The 22,115-nt window shown below is 43.2% G+C and overlaps 1 protein-coding gene across 1 annotated transcript in view; it reads left to right on the forward strand.

Moving 5' to 3' along the window:
- Positions 1-22,115, forward strand: part of MEGF10 (multiple EGF like domains 10) — a 114,149-nt gene that overhangs the window by 63,388 nt on the left and 28,646 nt on the right. Inside the window, exons 7-12 of the mRNA XM_045566023.1 lie at positions 1,447-1,583; positions 6,433-6,645; positions 12,964-13,138; positions 14,472-14,592; positions 15,409-15,572; positions 17,682-17,784. Coding sequence (XP_045421979.1) covers positions 1,447-1,583; positions 6,433-6,645; positions 12,964-13,138; positions 14,472-14,592; positions 15,409-15,572; positions 17,682-17,784 — 913 coding nt within the window. The remainder of the gene's footprint in view (positions 1-1,446; positions 1,584-6,432; positions 6,646-12,963; positions 13,139-14,471; positions 14,593-15,408; positions 15,573-17,681; positions 17,785-22,115) is intronic.

Raw genomic sequence — 22,115 nt, forward strand, 5'->3', positions numbered from 1 at the left:
AGTGAAAATTCCCACCAGCGCCCTTGCCTACTACAACCAACCCCTGCACGTTAAACATTCTTCCTTCAGTCATCTTTCCCGTCACACCACGTGCAGTGTGTTGTGCTAGAGTGGACAGATTAATTAGAGCTATGTTTACATCTGTCCCCGCCACAGTGTGAACTAATTAAAGTTTGTGACCTTATCTTTGGTTTTCAGGGCTTAGCGCGTTGCCGGGAACACAGATGACTCTCAGCTAAGTGCTGATTTGAATCATCTCTCAAAGGCCTTTGGGCTCCAAGAGTCTGTGGAAGAAATTTCCCTGTTGGTAGATAGCTAGAAACCACCGGAGGAGACTTAATTAGCACACCAACTGCCCTTGTGGGTAGCCAGGAGTTAGAGGAAATGTATTTTCTTACGCTGTCCAGAATAAACATTTACAAAACCATCTGGTGTTCGCTAGCCTCCAATTTCAGAGTGCCCACAGTCTGCCTTTTTTTAGAGAGAAGGAGGACAAAGCAACAGCTTCCAACAGTTAGAAACATTAGCAAAGTACCTGTGTGGGGGATATGTTGTTTGTCTGATTATAACTCCAGTGAGCAGGTGAGAGGCTGAGCGGGCTGTACAGCCCAGTGAAGCAGAGATACAGCCCAGTGAAGCAGAGAGCAGCCGAGCATTTCACTGCCCTGTTGCCACCGTGTCATGCTCTTCCACACAGGCGCAGAGTAGATATGGTGACTGTGCTTGACAAGACGGCAGCCTCCAGGGTGAGGAGAAATGTCCAAGTTGCTCTCTTGATTTTTCTCCCCAGGAAATAAGCTTTCCTATTGATCTTGGCTCAGCAATGCTTGTTGAATCTGCTGAAAATAAAGTGTTTTTCTTCTGAAATAAATGTGTAGGTTAATTCCAGTAGAAGTGTTTCTTGGGCAATGGAATTGTTAATTCAGGTACACAAAATTTCAGTTTTATCTTATGCTACATTTTAAGAAATAAAGCCAACCATAATGTGCATTTTCTCTAGAACATATGGTAAAGCATTTGGATATTCCATGTGTGCCAGATGTTGCCATTTGTGTAACGGATGCTCAATAAGTATTGCTGACTTATTGTGCCTGTAAGACACAAGGAAGAACACTTAGGAGGATTTATAAATTCCTTAGGTTGCCATAATAATTTGATGTAGCTTTATCTTAAACTTCAGTTTTTAATATGGATTTTCCTTAACATTATTAGTCAGCCATCTTTGAATGTACCTTGAGATTTGGGCTTACCAAGTAAATAAGTCAATTTAAAATTTCTATCATTTTTTAAGATGATGAACAATTCTAAAATTCCCTTAATCTAATTTTCTTGCAGCCCTGTTCCCATATCCCTCCTTCCCTTTCTATTTCCTCTGATTTATTCTCCCTCCTCCAATCCCTCCCTGGCTGGAGGCCCATCTAATTTTCCAAGTCTCTTTGAATGCAGGGCACAGTGTGCGGTCAGCCTTGCCCCGAGGGTCGCTTTGGAAAGAACTGTTCCCAAGAATGTCAGTGCCATAATGGAGGGACGTGTGATGCTGCCACAGGCCAATGTCATTGCAGTCCAGGATACACAGGGGAACGGTAAGGGACACCCTTGTAGTTCTCTGACCGTTCATAATGGCATGAAAGGAAAATTCTGCAGGTCCAGGGAGCATCGTCAATACCATGCGTCCGTGACTATACATCTATATAGCATCAGTGTGCTTGACAGATTCTATCCTAATTCAGTATGTGGAAACTGAATCATAAACAGTGATGGGGAATTGAAGAGAACAGAGAAATCATTACCAAAAAAAACTCCATAAAATATCAAGTATTTGGAACCCATGATAAATGTGTCATTCTAAAAAGTTGCGTGTTTAGGACTGCCACTTACATTTTAGGTATTTTGGGATACATTTATTTTGAAATTGAATGTGTACTTAGGTACCTTTAAAAACTATAAAATTACCTTCCTATGATTTCATATTCTATTTAGAATATTAGTCTTATACTGTGCGGTGGTAATAGAGTAAGATCCGCTGGGACTCAACGGGGCTCTCTGGTCCCACATGAAATCAGAGCCAATGGCCCATGTGGTCCTCACGGCCACCGTTTGTCATTTTCTGTATTAGGTGGGAAATTATCACTTGGGAGGGCTTTGCTCACCCTGCTTTTAATTTGCTCTTTAGTCTGCTATGTCAAGGAAGACTAGATAACCAAACTCGTTGGATGTGTGTGTAGAATTAGAGAAAAGGGGCTTGGGAGGCAGAAGGGTGTAATGATTTAAAACAATCTTTTGGAACCTAGGTTTAGCCTAATGTGTCCTTGGAAACATCTTCATCTCTAACGTTCTAATAATAATTGTACTTTTCTCTGAGGTTGTTGTAAGGATTAAATAAGTTAGTAAGTACATTAAAGCATTTAGAACAGTCCTGGAACTTACAAATATTAGCTATTATTATGTTTTAGTGAAGGAATTCTTAGCTCGCTCAGATTAATAATCACTAGTACTTATATAGTTGGTAGAAATCACTCAAATTCAAGTTTCAAATTAGAGGCAACACGAAAACAAACATATAAGGCAAGTAAGCTTATACCCGTCTTATCTGGAACACAGGGAAAGGGAATAACAGCTAATTTTCAGGTAAATTTTAGATTTGAGACAAGGAAGACAAAGAGCTAGAGAAAAAGGACAGTACAGAGGGAATTTGCCTTTTGATGTGTTGCTCCTGTAACTGTTGTTTTTCCCGTCTGGGTCCTAGAGTTAACACACACACACTGGCCCCAAGCACTGTGGCATGAAAGGAAAATAATGATCGGCCATGGGGCAATTGTGGCCGGAGGTGTGGGGAGAGAGGCCTTGAGGGGGTGGGGTCTTACTTGCCGTTTCCCTCGTTTTGAGAAGTCAGCGCAACTTGATCAGTGAGGTCAGGCCAGAGGCTGCCATTTCTAGAAGCAGGTACCACCGCAGGCCTCTGCCAGCACAGCATTCCCAGGATGTGGGGAAGACGGCCCTCCCAGCCAGAGGGGAATAAGAGAAAACCAAACAGGCATCTAGCAGGCTGGCAGAGCAGTGCATGGGATGCCCAAATAAAAGCCTTTGTGGTTTGTGGAAAGGTCTAGAGGATATTGTGGGGAGGAAATGTAATGTGGCACAGTGAAGTAAGAGTGAAGAGAGGATGGTTTCTAGAGCCTCACAAAAATTCTTCTGAAGGAGTTAAAAAAAGAGTGTTTCTAGCACCAATGGCATTGTCTTACGATGGCTCTGGGGCCTTTGATGTTCTAGCTGGGTCCGTGCACTTAACTGGTGCTCAGTAAGTGTTAGTTGCCTGAAGGGATTGTGACTCAGTATTGGACTCTATTAAGGTGAAGCCCAAAAGATAGTCCTGCCAAGCCTGTGTTCCATTTTGCCCTGAAAGTAAAGATTCATGTGGTTGAAAGGAGGTAGAGTTAAGAATTACAGACAGGAATTGGGGGGATGCAGCTCTGGTCTTCAGTGGAGGAACTCTTTCCTGTATCTACAGCCGTGGAAAAGTTGGCTCTTTCCCAGCATCTTTTATGCTTCCCCCAGAGCAGCAGTTCCAGCTGTTGGGAAGGTAGGCAGCTGATTCATAGATCCAGGGTTTAATGAGGAATGCGATTCTTTCACACTAAATCATGGTTTGGCCCAGCTATTCCAGTCACTCTAGGGAGGGAAATACTCAAAAGGACAAGGGTGAAGGAGGGAGCTGCCACCCCCTACACGCTAACTCACCTCCCTTTCCTTAAGTTCACGTGCAATGCAATGTAATAATCAAAATGGTGTTAAAACAAGTCTGTGACCCTCATTGGTTTGGGAATTGGTGTTGCGTTTTATTAGTTTATATCTATCTAATGCCTGTCCATTCTTCCCAATTCCAGGGCATTATTCAAAATAAACAAAAATTGGAAGCTTTCAAAATTTCCAAATATCTATTTTGGCCAATATTTATTGCTATATCTTTATCACTCCTTTGCCATCTTTCCTAAGAATGTTTTTCCTCTTTCACTGATTCCCAAGATAGCTTTTTGGTGCCAGTGGGGACCACAAGAGCAACGTGAAGGGCATAACATTTGTTGGGATACGGTGCTTCTTGAAGATAAAGGAACCCAAAACACTGCTTGACAAAGACATTTAATGCATCCAATCAGAAAGGCACAGGCTACCTCAGGTTGTGTTTATTTTCAAGATGGAAAATGTATACTTCTAGAAAGACATCCTACCATTTTGGTTTGGTGGGTGGAAATAGACATAGCTATTATTAACAGGATTCTCTTACAAGTGCAACATTGACAATAAAGAAACCAAGAATATGAACCCACCTTGCATAATGGCTGCTTTAGTTAGTAAAATTCAAATGACTTTTTGTTTTGTATTTATAATAAAAACTAGTAGTATGTTTAATTACAGGTTAGAAAGGTAAATATGGGTCAGGACCAGCTATTATGGATTTTGTTTTCCCTGAGAAAAGGAAGTCTCTGCCAAGTTATGATACATACACACTGGTTCCCTGTAATTTGGTATGAGATACTTTCCCAGGCTTCCAATCTATACCACTTTCACCCGCTTTTAGAGCTGTGCTTTTTCCTAAATTAAGGTTATGAAAATAGTCCAAGGCTTAATGTTTGAGTTTGTTTTCCAATCCCTGTAGGAGAGAGAAAGTGATATTATTTTACCTTTATCTTTGTCCTTTTGGTGCTGACTTACAAGAAAATCCAAACAGAGGTTGCAGAGTGGTCTTGCTAGCCTTCAGCAGCAACCATAAGGCCCAAATTATTGCACCTCAGCATTTTTCCCTTTAAAATGTACTTCTTTAAGGAATAAACTAAATGACTTGGATTATTAAAGCTTCTTATAAGTTAAAAATAAAGAGTACCTTTTAAAAATACTTTCTGGTCTAAAAATAGGTATACTCGTGTAACTTTAAAGCACATATTTGATTGGATGGTAAATATTAGTTCAGTTACTTGAGAACTTTTCTAATAATTTCTTGATCAGTTGAAGACTTTGCCTAATTGCCAAATACACCTGAAGATGGCTAGAATCTGTGAAATCAACCTTCTATGAGGCCCTTTTCCTTGTCTCCATCATATTAAATATATGCTAGAGCTAGAGTTAATCAGAAGAGTATCAGAGGATTCTCAAGACTCGTCCTCTGCATTGCCATAGAAGCCTGCTCACCCCGGGATTGTTAGTCATTGCACCCTATCACTAAAAATATGCAAAACCTTGCAGAAAGGTTATGACTTTTAAGTATGTTTCTCTGCTGTTTATTTTAAGTGTGCTTAAATTTGCTATTATGCCTTGCTGCTCACATTATACAGATCTGAAAAACGCAAGACCGACCTACATTTTTGTCTCTGGGTCTGGCATGACTTGAGAGCCACATGGGAAGTGGCTGCTGAGACAAAGTGTACCCTCCTTGTGGTGAGCACTCTGCTAGACAAAGCCCTGTCTCCCTCTCCCTTGGCAGAAAGCTCTCCTTCTGCTGCAGAGAGCCCCATCACCTGGCCTAGCCAAAAAGAAACTTGGCCAGTCCAAAGCTATTTGTGCTTTCCATGGCGCAATAAGAGATCATATTCTTTTTTCTGTCGCAATTCCCTCCAGCAACTCAGCTTCCCGTCTCATTCACCTTAGCTAGAGCACATCCTTCCTCTGCGACAGAGCTCCAATGCCATTTTTTAAAAGACAATAAAGTGAATTTTTGAGGGCTGATATCTTCTCCTTGCCATTTGGCAGCCCTACTTCCCAACAGAGGACAATATCCCACTTGCCAACAATTTTGTGTTAGAAAAGGCCAAGCCTGCCTACAACCTACTACTGGCAGGCACCTTCCAGGCTGGAATCAAGGATGCCTGATTTCAGTAGATCAGAATTCCCCCAATCTAAAGAGGACTTTGCTTATTAGTTACATAACTTTCTAAATGAGGAGCAGTGATTACCATTTAGCTTTGAAAAGAGCAGAAACATGGCTGAGATCAAAAATTAATGTCTACGTGAAAGCCAAGAGAATTAAAGTTTAGTTTCAAGTTGGGCACAGTTTTTTCTTTGGAATGGGGAAAGCCTATTTTTAAATGTCCTAATTATGGACTGCGACTAACGTTTGGGTGATTTATTTTCTTTTATTCTTGGTACCTGCTAAAGTGCTAGATACACCTTTGGCAAGCACTAGGCATAAACAGGCTTCATGTCCCAAGCTCATAATTCTATTTTGTTTGTATTTTGTTTTTGTTATTTATTCTCTATACAAGTCACGCTAATGTTATTGTTGTATGTTGCCATAATAATTTATCTTAATGCTTTTCATCTCTGTAACAGGACAACCACTAAATAGCATCAGGAACAAAAAGCAATTTCAATTTATGCATAACAAAGCCATTATGCATCGACCGTTCAGTCTGTCTTCTGCTTTTGCCCGTTGCTGGGTAGGTGCCAGGATGAGTGTCCAGTGGGGACCTACGGCGTTCGCTGTGCGGAGACCTGCCGGTGTGTCAACGGGGGGACGTGTTACCACGTGAGTGGTGCGTGCCTCTGTGAGGCTGGCTTTGCGGGCGAGCGCTGCGAGGCGCGCCTGTGCCCAGAGGGGCTCTACGGCATCAAATGTGACAAGCGGTGCCCCTGCCACCTGGACAACACACACAGGTGAGTGTCCCTGCCCTTGGAAGGATGCGTCCTGTTACGATTTTAACCTCAGTGTCCAGGAAGGAGGGGTTGACAGAGTTTCTCACCCCTAGTCCCTTCCTGCTCCTGGCTATCCTGGGCAGGAGTCTACATGTAGAAGGAAGACTTTTTACTTGGTGAGTGAGGCCCATATCAGAAGTGCTCAAACTGTTAGATGGTCATTGGTGGATATTAAATTTTATTCTCTATTAACAGCCACTGATAAAAATTAAATTTGCTGAGGTTAGTAGAACTTTTCCTAAAGTGAGGGATTCTGTGATATTCCCCTAGAAGCAAAGATGCAATGAGAAACAAGGGGTTAAGCCAAGTTAAGTATGTAAAAATACCATAAAATTATTGTCACTGCAATATCTTTTACTTGACAGCACATCTGTGGAAGAAAAAAGACTATAGAGAGGAAGTGCACCAGTGGAAGTTTGTGCAAGTACTTCGCATGTGGCTGTCACATGTGAAATATCTTTTCAGAATTGATTACTCCGACATAGAACTCACAGGGGTCTTTTAGCTCAAAAATCTCTCGAAGAATTTGAGAACAGGAAACCATGATCCTACCCATTCTACTGTATCCTGTCTGCCCCTGAAAATATCTTCTGGACCCCTCTCTTCTTTTCCCTCCCCCAAGGACCAGATACACACAACTTAGAATTCTGGGCCTCGTTTGCAGACTGCTGGAAAAGCTGAGTTTGACAAAAATGTAGTACGTTATATACCAGTTCAGCTGTTACTAAAATAACTTTTATTTGCATTCAGTACAGCTGTTACTTCATTTATACTCCTGAAAGATAACTCGTGGCCACATCAAATCCCAAATGCACAAAAGTTAAAAGTAAACAGAAGGTGGTTGGTCTCTTCTTTAAACCATTGTTAGGAACAGAAAAATAGACTTTGCAGTGTGTGTGTGTGCGTGTGTGTGCTGGAATGCATTTTAGTGGGCATATCAAGGAAGTGTATTCTCAATGTTATTCAAGTAACTTTGTAAGCCACTTTAGTCAACTTTTGTTTTTTCCATTGGAAAATATTGCCATTCTTTACATGACAAGTTTAGGTAAACATTTAGAGAGCAAAAATGAATAATCTCTGTAGGGTTTTGTTTGTTTTTCAACTCTCTAATATTTAGGGAGCTGGCAGGATTAGGGACCACTCATGAGTTTGGCTCTCTTTCCTACAGTGTAAGACTTGTTGCAACAAAAAGTAAACCTCATGTAGTGATGGCTAAGAGCATTATACCAGTGTGCTATTTTGTCGTATGTAGACACAGGTGAAATCAAATGGCATAATAAACCTATACAAAGGGAAAGCACTGCTAGGAGAAGAATTGGAGAAGCAAAGAGAATGTTGGTTTTGTTGGAATTGGGTACCACATTAGTAGTGACAAGGTGTGGGTGGAGAGTTATTGAGGCCAATACTGTCATAATTTTACATAGGTCACATGTACCTAAGCATGTATGCTTTAACAAAGAAGTACATGAGATTATTTGACAATTGCATAAATCAAAATAACACTAAAATCTGTCTAATGATGTATATCAAATAATCAGAAAATTAAAAAACAATTAGCCTATTACTTCCCTATCATGAAAGCTATTTTTAAAGATTAGCTTTTATGCGTGTCTATTAAAACCATTTGAATGTAGATTATATGACTCTATCTTGTTGAATTCACAGTTGAAGCCAACCATCTAATTCTTACATCTTCAACTACCATGTAAAATTCCTGAAAACACAAGGTCCCTTCAAACAAAAAGGCATAGAATCTTTGTATTAATTGAAAGTCTATCTTGTTCCTTTTATCATTTAATCAAGCAAGTAGAGCTTTGCTGTTACACAATTCATGATGCATGTTTATCTTAAAGCCTTGCATTATAATTAACAGCATATCTAATGCAATGTAGATTAATAGCGTACATTGTCTTTAGGTAGATTTTGAGTTCTGTGGATATACATATTGACATATATTGCAGCCATATATTTGAGTAGGGATTTGTATCAGGTAGCTTTTGCTGCATTAGAAAAGGAAAAACTCCCCAAACTTAGTGGCATAAAACAATAATTTTTATTAGCTAATGATTTTTAGCTTGGCTGTGGGGGCTGGGCTCAGCTTGGTGGTTCTTCTGCTAATCGCCCTGTGTTCAGCTGACAGATCAACTAGATGCTAAGTGGTCCTGGATATCTTTACTCACATGCCTGGCATTTGGCTGGATGATGGGGGTGACTGTGCCACATGTCTCCAGCATCTAGCAGGCTAGCCTGGGCTTCTTCACATGTTGACTGGATTCTAAAAGCAGCAAGAGACAGGGCAAGCCCCAACATGCAAACATTTTTCAAGCCTTTGGTTGTGTCATGTTTGCTGATGTTTCTTTAGACAAAGCAAGTTATCAAACCAAGTCCAGATTCAATATACTCCACCTCTTGATGAAAGTGTCACAAAGAATTTATAGCCATTTTTATTTTGCAATCTGTCATAGGGTTGAAATGTATTTAAATATATTTATAAGTAAAATTAGTATTTTAAATTTAGGTAGTATTATTGAGCCTAAAGACATTCACTGTGACCTGGACCTTTCAACTGAAAACTAACTTTTATGGTGGAAATGATTTTGAACAAGAAGATAAAATTTGAGATTTAAAAAGATTCCACATGGGTTATGTATATTAGCTCTTGTTAATAAGGACATTTAATAGCTGTGGACAATCAGGATGTGTCTATTTGCAAATGCCACCTAATTGTCATTAAATTTGAGCATTAATAACATTCAAGGAAATGAATTAAAGAAAGTTCAATGACTCAGTCTGCTTTAGCCAATATTATATAGTATTGGTCTCTTGCTATCACTTAACTATTAAATTGAAAAATTTACTAGAATATGTATATCTAGTTATATTTGTGTATAAAATGACAAATATTCCCATATGTGTGTAATCCCATTTTCATATACACAAAGCAATCTGTTCTTTAGACAGAAAACAGGTAATGAGTATATCTACCCTTCAACCGCCAATCTGCTGCTCCTACATCGACACGTAAATCTCATTGCCAATTAAGCTGCCTGCATGAGAACCCATCAAATGCTTCCAGAGTGCTCTGGCTTCCTACATCTAATTACAAATTGCAGAGTAGTAATTTTGGTATCAATCAATCTGAGAACCAGTGCACTGCACTAGCACTCGCTGGGGGGCATTGAATATCAATTTCTCCGTCTGCCTCTCATACAGTTCAATTCACTGTTTCAAATTGGCTGTTTCATTTAACATTTTATGTCTACACCGTGAATATTATTTCCTACTTTTTAATGGAAAGTAATATTTTCTACCAAAAATGTTCTTTCTTCTCCAGCATGTTAAGATAAGGTGAACTACTTTAACCAATCCATCACTTGGAAAATCACTTTTCCTTTTCACAAATATAGAGCCTTACTGAACCACGTTTAAATTTGTCTCTGTTTTTTGTACAATGCAGGTTTTTACTGATCCTGTTGACCTCTTTGTCTGTGCTAAACCCTAAATTTTGGCAATTCCCTTTCATGTCTGGTCCCCCACCCTCAGCAGGCTGCTAGCAAACTTAGTTTTTCCTTGGTACAAAAACAAACAAACCACCCTGGGTTCAAGTTTGATTCTGCCACGACCTGCATGAGACTTTGAATCAATCACTTACTCTTTGTAGGCCTGTTTCCTTCTTGATAAAGTGGGATCATACCTACCACTTTGGATGGAATCGAATAGTGCACGTGGAGTGTTTAGCATGGTGCTGGGACCTAGTCACTGCTCAGTAAATTACTTCTAGTCTGTGCATTCACTTACAACATCATCACAAACATCACAGCGTTCCCTGTAATTAATGGCTATTCCCCTTAAGCCAAGATTTTAACATTTTTGAAACTAGTTTGAGGGGAAATCCTGCCTTTGCGTATGGATATACTGAATATAGTGTAACATGTCTCAGTCCCTCCGAGATGTCAGGGAGAGGTAGATTCATGTGGGACAGCTAGATCCCTAGAGTGAGATCCGCTGTGCATCAGCTGTGACATTTTCACTTATTCACTCAGTTAGCATTTACTGGGGCTATTGTGTGCCAGGGGCAGATAACAACACAGACATAATTCTTGCCCTCCTGGAACTCACAGTCTAGAGGGGAAGGAAGATGTTAAAAGACTGTGAACATAAACACAGGATTATAGACTGTGATGAGTGAGATGAGGAGAAAGAAAAGGGCACTAGGGAAGAGCATGGGATAGATCTAGTTTAAATAGGGGTGGTCAGGGCAGGCCTCGCTGAGGAAGAGACACTTACACTGAGAACTGGAAGGACAAGCTGGAGACAGACAGGCAAAGAGTAGGGAAATGGCATTCTAGGAATATGGTTGAAAAAACTCAATGCTTTTACAAACTCAAAGAAATCCGATGTGGTCAAGCATAGTAATAAAGAGAGAATAATGACAGAAGAGGTTGAGAAGTAGGCAGTGGCCAGATGACAAGGCCCCATGGTTTGTGTTTGGGGTGATCATATATCTGGTTTCACAAGGACAGTCTGTTGTAGGCCTGTTTTCCTAGTATAATTATAAGTGACTCTCTTCACTCTTAAAAGTGTCCTGGTTTAGACAATACATTGTATAGTCACTTTATCTGTATTAAACAGCATGGATATAATGCATGTGTAGTGGGAGCCTTTGGAGAGTGTTAAGGAGGATGTGGTGTGATTCACCCTCCGTGTGCTGTGGCCAGAGGGATGTGGGGAGCAGAGCTGGGAGGCTGCTCAGGAGTTGAGATGAGGGGGTGTCGGCTGCAGAAGGATGGTGACGGTGAAGATGAAGAGATGTGGGCAGGTTCAAAATATATTTTGGAGTTACAATGGTTACGTTCCAGTGGTGAATTGGATAAGGGAGATGAGGCAGAAGGAGTTATCAAGGACAACCAACTCCTTGGTAAACTGAGTGGCTGGTGGTGCTGTCTACAGAAATGTGGACCACTGGGTGGTAGACACACTGAGGGAAGAACCAGGGCTCAGTTTTTGACATGTGAGGTTGGAGATGCCATGGAGATGCCAGGCGTTTGCTCAAGGATAAGCGATTTGCTCAAGATCGTGGCCTGCAAACAGACGTGAGTGGATCCAGGTAGATCTGAGACCCAAACCCTTATCTTCCTGATCCACACCTTCTGTGCCCAAGAGACCACGTCCAGTGCAGAAGTGTACCTGAATGTTTCTTCATGCCGTGTTTCCTGAATATCTTGTGGATTTCTAGGCTGTTGTTTGTGGGCACTTAGCTGCAGCAGGGGTCTAAAGTGTATTTGAATAAGTTTCTGAAAATGAGGACCAAGCTATCTAACCCTCAGGCCTTTTCTGAAGGAGGAGAAGGAAGAGGAAGATATGATATGAGATTATGGGGCATGGCTGAGACTCTCACATGCCAGACCAGGACCTCAGGCTTTCACTGAGGTTATTCAGGTAGTGGGAGAACTAGAATTACATCCTCGGTCTTCATACTTCCCAGCTCATTCTTATTTCCAAGAGTAGAAAATGTATGAACACTCCTTTGATGAGAGATTATTTAGCAAATGTCTGGATGCCACAGCGGATTTTGTTGGCCCTAGTTAAGGGGAGGGTTTTAGCTCCATCAGGAGAGGAGGACCATCTTTAAACAGGCTTCCAGTTGTCAGCACGGCTACTTTGTTTGTGAAGATTTTCCTCTGGTGAGAAGCACATGTGTTTGGAGCCCGTGTGCCACAGAGCGCCCTATTGTGTCAACTCTCTCACGCAGGCTTCGCAGCGCAGCTGGTGTGTCCATTTGCCACGGAGCAGCAGCTGGCTGCATGGCCCATCCGCGTGGCTGCTGTCCCAGGTAGAGACAGCTGCCTGCTACTAGGTATGAGGAGCTGAGAGGGGAAACAGGCTGACGAGGTCACTGCTTTTGGAGCTCCTGGGACATCACGCTGGTTAACTGACTTGGTATTGCTCACTGGATGGAGTTTTTTAGCTCTCCTCCTAGAGCTGACCTTTTACTGAATTAGTGCTTTTGATTTGAGACGATTAAAAAGAATTTCAGACAAAAGGTCGTGGTTGTAGTACTCATCCTGCTAGAGATGATGCTGATTTCATACAACATATCTGTAGTACCAGTCAGGTTTCAGCCAATTAATGAACTCATACTAAGCCTGGTGATGAAGTTTAAGTTATTGTGCTTGGAATTACCCACACATTTAGTGTCATGGCTAAAACAACATTTGCACGGCCTCGTGTGTCATGTCTATCCCAGGGTGACTTGTTCTTTCCATCCATGTCTCTCAGCTGTCACCCCATGTCTGGAGAGTGTGCCTGCAAGCAGGGCTGGTCGGGACTCTACTGCAATGAGACATGCTCTCCGGGATTCTACGGGGAAGCTTGCCAGCAGATCTGCAGCTGCCACAACGGGGCCGACTGTGACAGCGTGACTGGAAAGTGCACCTGTGCCCCAGGATTCAAAGTGAGTGACTTGGGCTTTGGAGGAGAGAGCAGAGGGGTGCAAGGGTGGAGCACATCAATGCCATGGTTTATATGACCTTTGGTGCAGTATGATGAGTGTGCTAGGATCATTCACATCATTAACAAGAAAGAGAATGAAAAGTACTAGTAGAGATATAAGGACTTACCTTGAAATGATGGCTGGGGAAGCTGATAAAACTATAAATGTGACACTAGTTTTTAATATAAAAATATGTCAGGAAGTAAGATATATCATAGTTATTCCTTAATTATTTTACTGTGTTTTATAGGCAGCAAAGAAGTTACTTTTTGAAGTAGGTTATGTATTATTGTCGACAGTTTTTGTTTCTAATTTTATGAAATTTAAAGACATATCATATGTCAAATTAGTACTTAAGTATTTACATTCTATAGTTAATTGCATATTAGTTTTGAGGTTCTTTTGAAAATCTAGACTCTACACATACGCCTGTATTCCTATGGAGCAGAATTTTGCCTACAGTTTCTAGGATTTCTTAGCTATAGATCAGGAATTTTTGTTTTAAAGGAAAATGTGTTGTTCTTCAATCATTCTCTCCCATTTTAAAGAGGAGACATTGAAGTATGAAGAATGTTGATGGTTATTACAGAGCACATGGTGGAGAACTGGTGGGTTGTAAAGTCTCTGCGCTGAGAGGATCTTTAGGCTTTTCTAGCCTAGGTCACAGTCCTTTGGTTGAGGCCTTGCATTAGCCTTGTCTTAAGAGTTCCTTCTGTTTTGAAAGGAGGTGACCTCCAATCACCTTTGGTAGCCCAATTCTACGTTTAATGGTCCCTGTTGGATAAATTCAATCATGCTGCGGGCCGAATGTGTTCTGTTGCTTTGCTTCACCCACTAATAATATCACATTTTATACAAGGAAGTCTAGGAAGTGTTGGGTTCTAGTATATAGTTCATATTTATGTTTATTTATTTGCTGACAGTAATTTTATGGCTACAATTTATTTTTATATGTCTCCTTGTCTGAACAAGAGCAAAAGGTTTTTGGGGTTTTTATTTTTCTTTTTTTTCTTTTTTTTTTTTTTTTTGCAGCTGTGAAGGCAAAACTGATGAAAGCAGCGGGCTTTTTTGGGTCCCATTTAATACTATATCCTAAACTTAGGCCAGCTAGTATTGCCCTTAAATCTCTAAAATTTGTGTAGTGGTGACATTATAGCAACTTTTAAAAAAATACAGTGTCTTAAAATTAGAGAGGAAGTATAATTAGCATTGCCAAGATGTATTTTTGTTTATTTGTGTTGGCCTCATTTCGACTGGCAGAATTGCATGCATTTTGCTGTTTGTGCCTGTCTAGGGAATTGACTGCTCCACCCCCTGCCCTCTGGGGACCTATGGGCTGAACTGCTCCTCTCGCTGTGGCTGTAAAAATGATGCAGTCTGCTCTGCTGTGGAAGGGTCTTGTACTTGCAAGGCAGGTAAGAGTGGGTAAATACGTCTTTTATTTGATCCTGCTCACGTTTTCTCCTAAAGCCACAGGAAAGAAATCTCGACCAGCGTTCTAGCTCCCGCTGCACCAAAATTCGGTGCTTGACCTCAGCAAGCCCGTCATCCAGTGTGGGCTCTAATGGGAAGAGGCTCACGTCAGACGATCTCTGAAGTCACTGCCAGCTCCAAAAGTCTGGGGGCCTCTGCGCTTTTGGGAAGAATACACAAGCAGACGTGTGTCCACGCCCCCGAATTGGCCAGCCTGCAGTCCTAACAGGAAATGCAGCCAAGCGGCGACTTTATGTGAAACCAGAGCAAGTCCCTCCATAGGTGCAGCCAGGATCCTGGACACACTGTTCATGGTTAATGGGGTCCTGCTTTAAAGACAGTGTTGTGTTTTCAAGCACAAACCTTCCCCTCCCTCCAATATAAGTACCCCACTTTGCCGATCTGCACAGAACTCGGCATTCCGCCGCGTGCAGGCTGCACGTCAAACGCGCCCCCACTCCACAGCTGCGCCCCAGTAGCCCAGCAGTGTCGCTCCGCGTTGGCATCCTTGACAGATCGCGCGGCACGCGCAGCTGTTGGGGTCTTCAGGGGCGCCTCTTGTTCACTTCTGAGGGAGCCTAACTTGGCAGAGCCAGTGCTCTCGGCTGCGGGGCTGGCACCGGGGCTGGCACTGGGGCATTGCTGGGCATCGCTGGGCATCTCCAAGGTGTCTCTGAAGAGGAACGTGGCTGGGCGAGGCTCAGCAGAGCTCCCTGCTGCCCTTGTTCCCTCACGCGCCCGGCATTCTTGTCGTGCAGGCTGGCACGGGGTGGACTGCTCCATCAGGTGCCCCAGCGGCACGTGGGGCTTTGGCTGCAACCTAACGTGCCAGTGCCTCAACGGGGGAGCCTGCGACACCCTGGACGGGAGCTGCACGTGCGCACCCGGGTGGCGCGGGGAGAAATGCGAACTGCCCTGCCAGGTACGCCGGGGGAGCTGCTGCTGGAGGGTGGGCTGCTTTCCGCAGTTTTCTTGGTTTAAAGTGGCTCATTGTGAACCAAACTTCAGGAACTATTAGCAGAATCAAGGGGGTTGGATTCAAACTGGACATAGGATTAGAGAAGGGCTAGACGTGGAAATCAGTTAGGTGGGCTTTGTGAGAATTTCTCCCTTCTCCTTCGTCTCACTGTGTGTCCTCCTCCCCGCCCCTTTACTTTCTGTGTCTTACACGCCCTGTCTCTTGCTGCAGCCAGTCAGCAGCAGCGTCCAACACCCAGTGTCCGCCTGTCAACTCTCCAGATACTTTGTTTCTATTATAATGGAAATCCCCTCCCTCCGCCTTCGGAGTGGATCATGGCAGGGCCTTGAAAGGGGGGTGGTGACTGATGTCACAGAAATGCTCATCCAAGTGGATGGATCAGAAATAGCATCTTTTAATGTAAATATCTCTGGAGCCACAAGAATCTCTGAAGATTTCCCTGTGGTTCGCTCCCTTCCCTTGACCTACTTTGGAGAGATCCATCGTTAGAAATCTCATACTTACCCACTGCAGGCTGGCAGAGGTGCCAACAGGAAGTGCATTCCCTGTAACCTGCCGATGTCTTTCCCATCCCTCTTTCTTCCTAGTGCAGTTCTTTCCTCCCGAGCCAGTAGGCGATGCTGAGTGGTGTGTGTTCCCTGCCTCCAGGACATCATCTGATGGCCAGATAACAACATGACCCCCTAAACTGAGCCCCTCGACAGGGCTTTCCAGGGAGGCTGCTCTGTCTCTGGGCTTCCTCCTCATTAAGTCCGACCCATGTCCCAAAGTAGAGAGGAGCCTGCCCTGGACTAGCCCCGCCCTCTACGCCCAGCGCAGAGTTAAGCTAGCTTTGCTGCTTCTCACCGGCCAGTGAGCACGTTGTCAGTCCTAGGAGATGGGCTTGAAGACCACCTTCACTCCCCATCTGACTGCAGACAAAGCAAAGCCCCGGCACAGTCCTGTCTTTTTTTGTACATTAAAGGAGTTAGTAAACCAGGAAAGGCTGACAGTTTAGTGGTTCCTATCATGGCAAAGCTAAATCCTAGGTAGTTCTAGCAAACATTAGCGGGGCCTAAAACAGAGCTAATTTTCTTTTTTAATTTTAACAAGTTCTAGACAAATGGTTATTCCATCTAGCACCCACGCCCTGTTTGTGCTGGTTCCCATGTTCTTTCCTCCCATGCACCCTTGTTTTCCTTAGTGCCTGGGTGGTGCGGGGAGGTTTGTAGCTCCCTTCCTCAATTCTCAGGATCCAGACTGAAGGAGCAGGACTCATAAATGCAGAGCTTTCCATTCTCCTCTCACAAACAAAATGATCATGTCCCACCTGTAAACCCCACCAGACCACCCAAACCGCTGTGCACGTGCAAATGCAAAGATCCGGGAGGGGAAGAGCGAGGAGGGCTGTCAGCTCGTACTTAGGGTCTTGAACCAGAACACTTTATGTGGCTTAGACTTCTTCATGGAAAGGAACATAATAACTAGAGATTGCTTTATTAGGAATAAAAGGTTTTCATTTTTCTTTATAGTAATGAAAATGTACCCCATTGGCAATTTATAGGAGCAAACTTAATTCAATTAGAACTATCTTTTTTCTTTTTTTTTTTCTTAGAGCTTCTTTGTGTGGGCCAGGGTCCTTTCTTTCTACTAGAAAATGCGATGCATTGTAGGAAACATTGAACTATTTTATAAAAATCTTTAGGAACAGAAGAAAATATTTTTATGAGTTGTGGCTTATAATAAGATAAGTGTATTTTAATTAATTGGCATATCTATATATTTGCATACAGGCAGAACAGCATATTGGCATAATTGGCCTTACCATTCACATGTCTCAACAATTACATCAGGCTTAAACCAGGGTTTTAGCAATTCTAAAACGCTGACCTCCTGGAGCCTACATTTTGGGGACTAAGAAGCCATGGGAAGGGGTGATTATGATGCGTGTTCCCCAGAGGTGTTTGGGAGAGCAGGGTACTGTATCCGCAGTAGGTGACCATGGCCCTTTTGTCTCCCATTGTGGGATTTCCCGGGCCTTCACTGCTGTCTTTGATGCTGTCTTCCGTGCAGGATGGCACATATGGGCTGAACTGTGCTGAGCGATGCGACTGCAGCCACGCGGATGGCTGCCACCCCACCACGGGCCATTGCCGCTGCCTCCCCGGATGGTCAGGTGAGAGCCAAGGGCCAGTACTTGGGAGGGGAAACCTGCCAAGCAAAAGCATTGTTCTTCCAGAACCACTTTCCGTTCTCACCCACAATGTATGAGCATTCCAATTTTTCCATAGTCTCACCAAAACTAGTTATTATCTGACTTTTTGATTGTAGCATCCTAGTTGGTGTGAAATGGTATCTCATTGGGGTTTTGCTTTGCATTTCCATGACGGTTAGTGATGTTGAGGACCTTTCTATGCATTTATTGGCCATCTTATATATCTTCTTTGTCTATTCAGATTCTTTTCTCATTTTTAATTGGATCATTTTTTCATTATTGAGTTTAATAGTTCTTCATATATTTTAGATATGTCACTTATCAGATATATGATTTGCAAATATTTTCTCCCATTCTTTATTTTTTCACTTTCTTAATGGTGTTCTTTGAAATAGAAAAGTTTTTATCTGGATGAAGTCTAGTTTATCGTTTTAAAAATTACATTGCTCGTATTTTGGTCTTAAATCTAAAAAGCCATTGGCTGCACCCAGTGGCTGACGCTTGTAATCCTAGCACTCTGGGAGGCTGAGGTGGGAGGATGGCTTGAGGTCAAGAGTTTGAGACCAGCCTGAGCCCTAAGCAAGAGTGAAACCTTGTCTCTACTAAAAATAGAAAAATTAGCCGGGTACAGTGGTGCATGCCTGTAGTCCCAGCTACTCGGGAGGCTGAGGCAGGAGGATTGCTTGAGCCCAGGAGTTTGAGGTTGCTGTGAGCTAGGCTGACGCCATGGCACTCTAGTCCAGGCGACAGAGCCAGACTCTGTCTCAATAAAAAAAAAAAAAGTCTAAAAAACCATTGCCTAATCCAAGGTCACAAGATTTATGTCTGCCTTTTCTTCTAAAAATTTTATAGTTTTATCTTTTACATTTAGGTCCTTGATCCATTTTGAGTTAATTTTCATATACAGTATGAGGTAGGGGTCCAACATCATTCTTTTGCATGTGGATATCCAGTTGTCCCAGCACCATTTGTTGAAAAAAGACTATTCTTTCCCTCATTGAATTGTCTTGACACCCTTGTCGAAAATCAGTTTTCCATAGATGTGAGATAGTTTGTGTACTCTCTATTCCATTTCACTGGTCTATATGTTCATCCTTATGCCAGTACCATACTGTTTTGACTACTCTATCTTTGTAGGAAATTAAAATTGAGAAATCTGAGTCCTCCAACTTGGTTCTTCTTTTTCCAGATTGTTTTGGCTATTCCAGATCCCTTGAATTTCCATATGAATTTTAGGCTCAACATGTCAATTTCTACAAAGATGCAAGGTGGAAATTGAATGAGGATTGAATCTATAGATCAATTTGGGGAGTACTACCAACTTAGCAACATTGTCTTCAGATCTGTAAATATGGGATGTTACCAGCAACCTCTTCAACAGTGTTTTAGAATTTGTTAAGAGCTTCTTTGGTTTCTGACAGGAGATGAACCGTCGTATGCTTGATTTCTAGTGTCTGAGAGCTACCTTGGGAGACAGGCCCAGGCAGGAGCAATGGACTTTGCTTTCTGTCAGCCCGCAGACACAAGGCTGCCCTAGTCCTGCAGTTCCTTCTTGACGTGTAGAAGCTGAGATGACTCTGGCTTCACAGTATGAAATGCCGCTTTCCCCTGCTTCCATCTGGCACCCCATTACTCAGACGCATCGCACCAGGGATTAAACCAGATTTTGTGACTTTACTGGGGTTCTTGGGGTTCTTAAATGAAGTGACCAGTACTGATTTCTCAGTGACCACAGTGAGGCAAAATAGCATTTTTAACCTTCTCGAAAATTCTGAACTTTCCTAACACAGGTGCCAGGTCATTTGTTTTGGACCACACTCTACCAAATCTGTGTTTGTCTTATGAACACAGAGAGAATGTGGGGTGTCCCTAGACATACCAGTTCCTGCTCAGGCATCCACTGCTTTGATGATTAGAAGCAGCCCATGAAAAGCGCGCTGTAGTGTACATGACAAGAGCAAGGGAGGTGATCTGGCCCGAAGCCAGCGGGGAAATGTGTTAGTTGCGTTCCACAGTCTGGGGCAGGGGGCAGGACAGATCATCCCATCTGGCCTCAGACCTATCAAGCTCTGCAGGGAATGCAGCGGCTTTGTCACACGACGTCATCCTGTAACCCTCTGTCCATCTGTGACTGGCCTGCACCTCTGGGAGGGGAGAGGCTCTGCTGCCTCGTGCTGCTTGCTCCCTTGTTTGTCGCCCGGCGCCGTCTCTGCGTTGCGGCCTGGGCGTCTGTCTTGCCCCTGGGCCAGCTGAGGGGCCCAGTGTCTCGCTTCTCTGGGTCTGCTGTGGGGCGGGTGGTCTGCGAGCACCGGGCAGTGTCCCAGCCTGCTGCGAGGTCATCGCCCACACTCGCAGAACACACCTGCTGAAAGCAAACATACGTAGAGGAAAAGAAAGTTCCTGAAGTTCCAAAAAACACCCTATGATTAGTTTGATCAAGAGTTGGCTTATTTTTTTTTAAAGGAAAGAGCAGATTCTGTGCATTATTTACACAGCGCATCATTTCATTGTCAATACTGGACAGACTCATAATTCTTCCTCAATAAACTTGTTTTGAGTAAGTAGCTGGTAGGGACCTTTTTGAGTGTAAGGAAGCCTTTGCTCTTCAGTTAGACTCCAGATTTGGGGCCAGATATTAAACATAAGCCCAGGGAAGCAAGTTAATTCTATTTCCTCTCCTCCCCGTTGCCGAGGTTGCTCTAGGTGAGTGGTTAAGCATCGCTGGGAAGGTGGCGGTGTGTAGCAGTGTGCAGTGGGGCTTTGGTGAGGAGGTCAGTGGAATCCAGCGTGGAAGCCGGGCTCTTCCCCGACCAACTCAGCAAGGCAGTGTTACTGCCCGGCCGCTGAGGACACTGTGGGGAGAGGCTACCAGGTAAGTCTGGAGCCAGAGGTGAGGGTCCTAAGAGCCTTATCCCTCTTTACAAAGAAAGTGACACACCCAAATTGAGGAAATCTTGCCCTAAGGAAGTTAGCTTGCCTTCTTACCACGGGGGCGTCCACCCTCGTAACTTCACCCTGTTGCCTAATGGTTGGCTGTCTTTTTCTCTTAAAGGAACTGAATCTTTTTTAATTTCTACTATATTTGATAGTCCCATTTTACCTACTCATAAAATAAGTCTTAGGATAACTACTATGAAAGAAAATTAACTGAAACAAAAGCTGCATTTGGCATCACAGATCCTATTTCCAAAAGAAATGTACTATTTTTCAAAAGAAAAGACATGCATTTTTATTATAGTGCGTGGTTATTTAAAACCATAATTTATTGTCATTGTTAGCCAATAGCCTATTTTATCAAAAAGAGGCAGATTACAGTAGAAAATGGGGAAAAATGAAATACCATCCAGGAAATAGGCAGTGTCCTGGGCTGCTTCTCCTGCAACTCTGCTACACACACACACACACACACACACACACACACACACACACTGCTGTAAGATGAGACTGGCTTTTCAGAATGATTATTCGGAAATTTCCAATGTCAGTGCAGTATAATTAGCTCTGTGTGTGCGTGCACAGACACACACATGTTTCCAGAGTAGTAGAGTGATGCGCTTCATAAAGTATTTTCCAAAAACGACAGAAACAGGCTGATGTTTATGTCTTCCTTTCTGCTCTGACTTCAGTCAGCCAAAACACCTATTTGCTGAGCATTACAGCTAATCACGACTTCATTCCAGCTGTCTGGGAACACATGCGTCTCCAGCCCGGTTCCCAGTCCTGGCTAAGATCACTGTCACCTGGGAACTCTTTTAACTTGCAGGTTCCCAGTCCCCACCTCACACCTACTAAATGAGAATTTGGAAGGTGGGTGAGGAGGAAGAAGAGGATGGAGCCCCTTTTGTACAAACCTGGACAAGGTTTGGAAATCCCTCAGGGCGTACTCCCTGGCACAGGGGGTGTGTGCTGAATTTCTGACCTGACTTGGCCCCTCGGCCAGGGCCTCTTGAGTAGTGCAACACTGCGTGCCATTTAAGAAGCTGCGCTGTGGCCAGGCAGTGGCAGTTACCAGGCTGTAGAGTGTCATCTGCTGTGCTCATTGCTCTAGTTACTGAGGAGCTTTCGGTCCAGGGGGGTGTTTAACAGAAGCCTCGTAACCAGTGGCAAAAGAGGAGAGGCCTGAGGATGAATTTATACCAGAATAAACAAGCTAGAGGCTAAACAGATAAAAAGGACATTAGGACAGCAAATCAACCTCTAGGGGTCTTGGAGGACAGAGAAACTAGCAAGACGGTGGTGTGACTGTGAGGAGGGAAAGGAGACAAGGGGGAGTGGGGGAGCTCACCCGCACC

The sequence above is a fragment of the Lemur catta genome, chromosome 12, assembly GCF_020740605.2.
Source record: "Lemur catta isolate mLemCat1 chromosome 12, mLemCat1.pri, whole genome shotgun sequence".
In the NCBI taxonomy this organism is placed as follows: domain Eukaryota; kingdom Metazoa; phylum Chordata; class Mammalia; order Primates; family Lemuridae; genus Lemur; species Lemur catta.